At 42.9% G+C, this 6,305-nt stretch overlaps 1 protein-coding gene and 2 non-coding genes across 4 annotated transcripts in view; all 3 read right to left on the reverse strand.

Moving 5' to 3' along the window:
• LOC136748235 (FERM domain containing 5a) overlaps nt 1–1,866 on the reverse strand; it is a 147,912-nt gene extending 146,046 nt beyond the window's left edge. Inside the window, exon 1 of one of the 2 annotated variants that reach the window (XM_066701817.1) lies at nt 1,465–1,866. In XM_066701817.1, coding sequence (XP_066557914.1) covers nt 1,465–1,566 — 102 coding nt within the window. In that variant the 5' untranslated portion in view covers nt 1,567–1,866. The remainder of the gene's footprint in view (nt 1–1,464) is intronic. The other variant, XM_066701816.1, reaches the window with a different exon arrangement.
• Nucleotides 1,867–5,232: 3,366 nt separating this feature from the next.
• On the reverse strand, nt 5,233–5,437 carry LOC136748973 (small nucleolar RNA U3). Its single transcript, XR_010816690.1, has one exon. It is a non-coding gene; the product is annotated as a small nucleolar RNA U3 (small nucleolar RNA).
• A 520-nt stretch (nt 5,438–5,957) lies between these two features.
• trnah-gug (transfer RNA histidin (anticodon GUG)) lies at nt 5,958–6,029 on the reverse strand. The gene has a single exon. It is a non-coding gene; the product is annotated as a tRNA-His (tRNA).
• Nucleotides 6,030–6,305: the final 276 nt, after the last annotated feature.

Here is a 6,305-nt window from a genome sequence, read left to right on the forward strand (position 1 = left end):
AAAAACAAACGCCATCATACCAAATGTTCCATTCCAACTTCCCAAACAAAACAATTATTCTTATTACAATGGCACACTGGAATGCCTGTTGCATAGTAAACAGGCCAGAGTAACAATTTAGTCCCTGTACTACTCTGCTGGTTCAGCCTCCTATTAACAGCCTGTGATAATGAAGCAGTTTGAGAGATCAAATTCTAAACAGGCATAACACAATAGGCCATCAGAGGCTTGCTGGAGCACAGCACAGGCATGCTAACAGGATGGAGACTGAATCATAATTTCCCACTATTAGTTTACACCTCTGCACAAACACAGTGTGCATTAAGATACTAATCAATTGAACGGTTTCAACACAGCTGTTAGCTGAAGGGTTTCAAATGGCCATATGTATTATCAGAGTACTATTATCACAGAATCTTACTTGCAGCTACATTAAGCAGGTCTTAAATCGCAGCTATACCCAATCACAGACACTCTGTGCCAGTTTTCAAATCAAAAATCAGTACATCATTCACACAACCTCTAAACAATACAATCACCACGTTTTGCATCGTTTGTTCACTGGCTCTCACCATATTTATATATATGTGTGTGTGTGTTATTATAGCGTGGGTCCTTTCAAAAACAAAACTAAACGAAAATAATTTCACAATGTATTCGAATATTAGCTAAGAATTTGTATTACAGCTAGACTACAATCAACACAGCACAATCAGAGGAGTTACTTTCTGCAACAAAGCCCGAACTGCGTGCACCAGTCAATGGGCTGTACTGCTGTGCAAGGCTGACCGGAACCGTCCAACACTGCCTGCCTGCCTGCACTGTCCCTACACACGCACAGCTGCCTCGCACAGGGTCGGTTTGCTCCCCTGCTAAAATAATAATGTGACAAAAGCCATGGGGGCGATGCTAATCACTTGCACCAACGTGTCTGTCACTGTCTATCTCCCAGAGCACGGCCGCTTGGGAACTAGCCCATCACGTCAAAAGTTACGCTGATGCCCTGATCCGATGCCTTGTTACATATGCGCTGATGACTGCACTAAGACGCAGGCGAGGGAGACCTGTCCAAGAGCCGAGCTGTCAGCTCTCCTGCCTGTGCGCACTGCTATCAGCAGACACCCCTCTGCTTAGCCTACTCTCGGTCTCCCAAAGCCGCATACAGGAGGATCGCTGTTTCTTTCTTGTCACTGCTGTAAGCCGCACACGCTCATAATGAATGGCTGTGTGATGCCAGGATTTGTCAATGACCCATTGATGCGGGCAGGAAAGCGGGCTGCAGGTGCCAGTGCTGTGGACGGATCATCCCCACAGCAGCACGTTTGTCATTGCAATTTCACGAACAAAGGTTGCCTATCCGTGTGCAGCAGCGGCCGTGGTGGCTGCAGCCGGAGCCCTGGCCAAAGTAGTAGTAGCAGTAGTAGTAGTAGAAGTGGTAGTAGTAGCATCGGTGTTTAGACTGACCTGAATCGTGCAGGTATATTCCGTATCATCCAGCAGCCTAACGGTACAATTGTATTCTCTTTCCAGATTCCTGATGCTGCCGCTCATCAACCGGCTCAACATCTTCTTGCACAATTGCGCGACTGCGTCTGGGACCAGAACAAGAAACTGAGCACCACATAGAAGAAGTAATGTCACATGAACCAGCTCCCCCGGTCGCCCAGCTCAGCGGCAGCACACGCGTTTGCAGCCAGGACGCAAGCTGTGAGCATCGTCAACCCGCAGATGTGACCACGCTGCTGCTCGGCGCTGTGTGCCACCATGAAATGAACTGTGCAAGCCGACCCGAGCGCAACGCCACGCCGGAGAGCGATGCCAGGCTGCCGCGGACCCTTCACCATTCACCGCTCGCTTCTTGAGACGGGGGCGGGCCGAGGAGCTGGGAGTGACGTGGCGGCGAACCAACAGGAGAGTCGGGTGGGTTAAACGACGGCGCAGAGGAGCAATCGGGGATTAGAATATCTCCACTTCGGGTCCCATTGCAGCCAATCGGAGGATGGGTGGGCGGGCTCTCGTCGCTGTTGTAGTCTAAGCCCTGTGAGGAAATTGACAGTGAAATGCGGCATCGTTTCGTGCCTGTGCCACACTGGGATTAAGATGACGCTTTGGATGTGTCGGGAGAGATGCACAGCCTGTTGTTATTGTGCACGGCTTCCCTCGTCCATCATCCCTCCTGCTGTTTATATAAAAAAAAAAGCAATACACATAAATCGCCATGCACTGGGAATTGCATTTTTGCAGATCTGGGCGCTGTCACAGATGCGATGAAGCTGGGGGTTGCATGGCAGGGGGGCACGGTTTCAGCGAAATGGCATTAGCAGCAAGTGTCACACGTCTGATTCCGTCATGATTTGAAATGCCAGTGTTGTATACCGACTGATACAAGGAGAGGGCGTTGTAGATCACCGAGACGTGCGCTGGGGAAATCAGGACACAACTGCAAAAAGTTGCAGACGCACACATGTACAGCCATGCATTCCGTCCCCATGCAGTTTTGTGAACAGGCCACGTCTTGGTTTATTTTCTATATCATGGAAGGAAAAGCTTTCTGCATCTGCACACTGTGACATTGGCCTTTTCCTTTTGTTTTGTGTTAATCGTATAACCTGTTGAGTGTATTGTGAGTGGAAATGAACTGTATACCCTCAGCCACTGCCTCCTGGGCGGATTTGTTACAGAGAAAGGAGTTTGAGTTGTGTATTAACATAGGAAATAGCAATACACAAAAACAAACTAGGGATCGTGACTAAGGATAATAGTAATATAATATCACACACCACAACATTTGCATTACGTATTATATCGCAGGATACATTTGAGCACTGTGTATTTGGGAATATGTAACCATTTATGACACATACACTGTGATTGTGCTGCTGTCACAATGTTGAAGTTCATGCATTTTCTTGCCAGATCGGCGGTTCGTTATACTCAAGGGTAAGAATATATTTGAAGACTAACGTGCGTATTTGTACAGATTTAAGAAAACTGATCGGAAAATGTGTGCAATTGTAAAATTATGTCATTATTATTTTGACTGTAAGTGCTCACCGATTATTCCTAGATCCTAGATCATCTGTAAGAATATCCCCAGGGTTACACCAGTGTATTCAGTGTGCTTATGCATTCATTGTGTAGTGACTTGTCTTGACCACAAGAGGGAGCAGCATATTCTCTAGTTGCCAATCTGCACCATACATGGGTATTGTTGCTTAATATATATGCATATAAATTAATTAAATCCACGTTGTTTAGCATGATTTATGTTATTTCTGTATTAAAGCTGGCCAGGTGTATATAGTATATAGAACAAGAATTCTATTCAAAACAGCTGACTTTCCTACAAAAACAAACCAGCCACAAATGTATACAAGCTAAAGAGGACAAACAAGGAACAACTGAAGCCAATTAAACCAAGGACAGACGGGAAAGTACCTGAGATTTGAAATGAAGGAAATGTTGGCTGCACGCATATATATAGACGTACATACATACAACTTTGAAAATAAAGCAAGTTAAAACTATTTATAACACAGAGGGATAAGGCTTGTGGAGTCGCAAAGCACAGTTTAACACATTACTTATTAAGAGGTCAGGTATCTCTACTGGGATTAATATTGTATTTAAAAATGAGGACAATCTCTTAAATAAATACCTCCAAGTTTGATTATCCTAATAGTGGAGGGACATAAAGAAAATCCTCCCACATTAAGTTGTATTGTATTGTACTGATGCTGACATCCAATGAGCTCCTCAAAATCATAGTGATATTTTTTTTTTACTACTACTACTACTACTACTACTACTACTACTACTAATAATAATAATAATAATAATAATAATAATAATAATAATAATAATCCGTCCGTCCCTAGGCTCGCAGTGTGTCTCTAGATGAATGGGCATCATTAGAGACTGCGCACTCAGACCTCAGTCAGGTGTTAACTGGGTCAGTGCGAGCAAGGACTTGCAATTTAGAGCAAACTATGTGTAAATTATTCCACTGATCCGCAGCGCATAGCAATGTTCACACTGGGGTATTGGTTGGCAGTAAAGATATATGCCACCCCGTCGGATATGTTTGAGAGTAAGGTGACCAGCTGGTCCGTAATCGCAGGAGACTTTGAGATAATACCAGATTTTAAATTGTCCCCAAATATCAACAAATGGAAGATTAAATGAGCATTAACGCTTTCTTCAATTAATAGTGTGCTTTAATTACCAATGCAATCATATAGCCCTGAGTGACTTACAATCCAATAAGTATTGCGCTGTTGTTTCTTGTGAAGTGAATAGATTGTTATTTCAAATTAATAAAACAGTAGATTTCAGATACTGTTTATATTGAATTAGTATTTTACATTACAAATAAAACCATTTAAAATGTTAATACTTATGATTAAAAAAAAAACTTTTTAAATCCTAAAGTGTTTAAACCAAAATGCAAAAAACTCAATAAACAAGTGCTTCAAATTAATCAAAACAATTAAATTCGTGATAAAATGGTAAACTGCCAAACCATCAAAATGTAACAAAAACAGTCAAATGCATTGATAATTAACGGATACTGCATCAGGTAAAAATTTAATAATAATAATAATAATAATAATAATAATAAAACAGAATCAAAACAATCTGATGTATTCAAAAGAACAATAACGGCCAATGCATTTGACAAATAATAATAATAAAAAAACATCAAAACATTCAAAAGCAACCTAAACAAAAATATACAATATGCTTTCTATTTTTACAAAATCATCAGGCCTAACAAAATCTTGCTCAAGCCCAGGGATGGCCAAAGTCTGCTTTGTATACTTTGCTAATTGCCAAAGGGTGCCAATGATAAATTAGGGATATAAACGTTTATACAGTTTATATATAGTTGTTATTAAGTTATTAAGCAAACATGCCAACAAACAAAAAAAACGCAAACCAGAAAAATGTATAAACTATGGACAGAGGCAACCGTCCCACCCAGCCTCCCCTCACCTTGAACATAACATTACCATCTCCTTCGTGAAGTGCAGATCTGCGCAGCTCCACCAATAGGAGCGGAGGATTCTGCAGCTGTGCGCACCACAGTGAGTGTGACGGTTTAACATTACTGCACTCTACGAATACGAGCGCCTCCACGCAATGCGCGCTCATGAATATTTATAAGCGTCGACAAGCGCGTAACCCCACGCGCAGCCGCAGACTCTGTTTTTCACCGGATTAAAAGCGCCGACCACTCAGCACGCGCCCCCTCCCTCCTGCCCCCGGGGGGGAGGAACGGTCATCAATGGCCGCGCAGCCGCAGTGCAGCCGCGGGCCCGCTTCGCGCTCAGGAGGGGGCGCTACGGCTCCTCATCGGGGTCAGCGAGACCAGTCACTTTAGAAACGCATTTCTCCAGTCACGGACTATAGAAATGATCCCTGAAAGTATAGTCTTACCGGTGGAGTGCGCGGCGCGCCGGGCCCACTTCCAGACATATACTCATCATCAAGGGCTGTGCTAAAGTACGTGTGCTATACAAGATGGTAACATATTCTGCTAAGTTTATACGTGCTTCATACTCGCACATAGATATTTATATTATTTCGTACGAGAGGAAAAAATAAATGCGTTGCTTGGTTATATGTTTACCCAGAATACCACGCGATTACAATTTGCCTAATATATGCGAACTGGCAGGAGAGCACCAATCGGACGCGCAGGTGTGAAAAACACGACAATAACGGTGGGATGAAACGTTATGTTATATTAAACACCAAGGGAGGAAAATGCAACAAAATGTGATCACGAGTACAAAATGAATCTAATCTGTTATCGCTTCAGCAGTTGGCTTAAAGTCTTAAAACATTATGCAAGGCAGTTTTCGTTTTCGTTTCGGTTTACTTATATATGTTGTGTATAACGTGTGTAAATGCGGTAAAAACGGGACCCATTGCCGTGACATTGTGACACACAATGCCGTGACTCGGATTCGAACCGAGGTTGCTGCGGCCACAACGCAGAGTACTAACCACTATACGATCACGGCGAGCTACATGAGCGCTGGCAGCCCCTCACAGAGCTCTTTATTACAGTTGCCCATTGCTCCTAGTGCCTTAGCATGTATACCTTCTATAATGAGAAGTCATTATGCGAAACATTAATTAAGTAATACAGTCGATATTATACAGAAACAAGTGGATGGACACAGTTATCACGGTCTGTACGGAGCTGCTAGTACTATTACCAGGTCAGCACAAAACTGCACTCATTTATAAATACATCAATAAATACAGAATATCACATTTGATTAACAAAAGTCTCC

Source organism: Amia ocellicauda, chromosome 4 (assembly GCF_036373705.1).
Source record: "Amia ocellicauda isolate fAmiCal2 chromosome 4, fAmiCal2.hap1, whole genome shotgun sequence".
Lineage (NCBI taxonomy): Eukaryota > Metazoa > Chordata > Actinopteri > Amiiformes > Amiidae > Amia > Amia ocellicauda.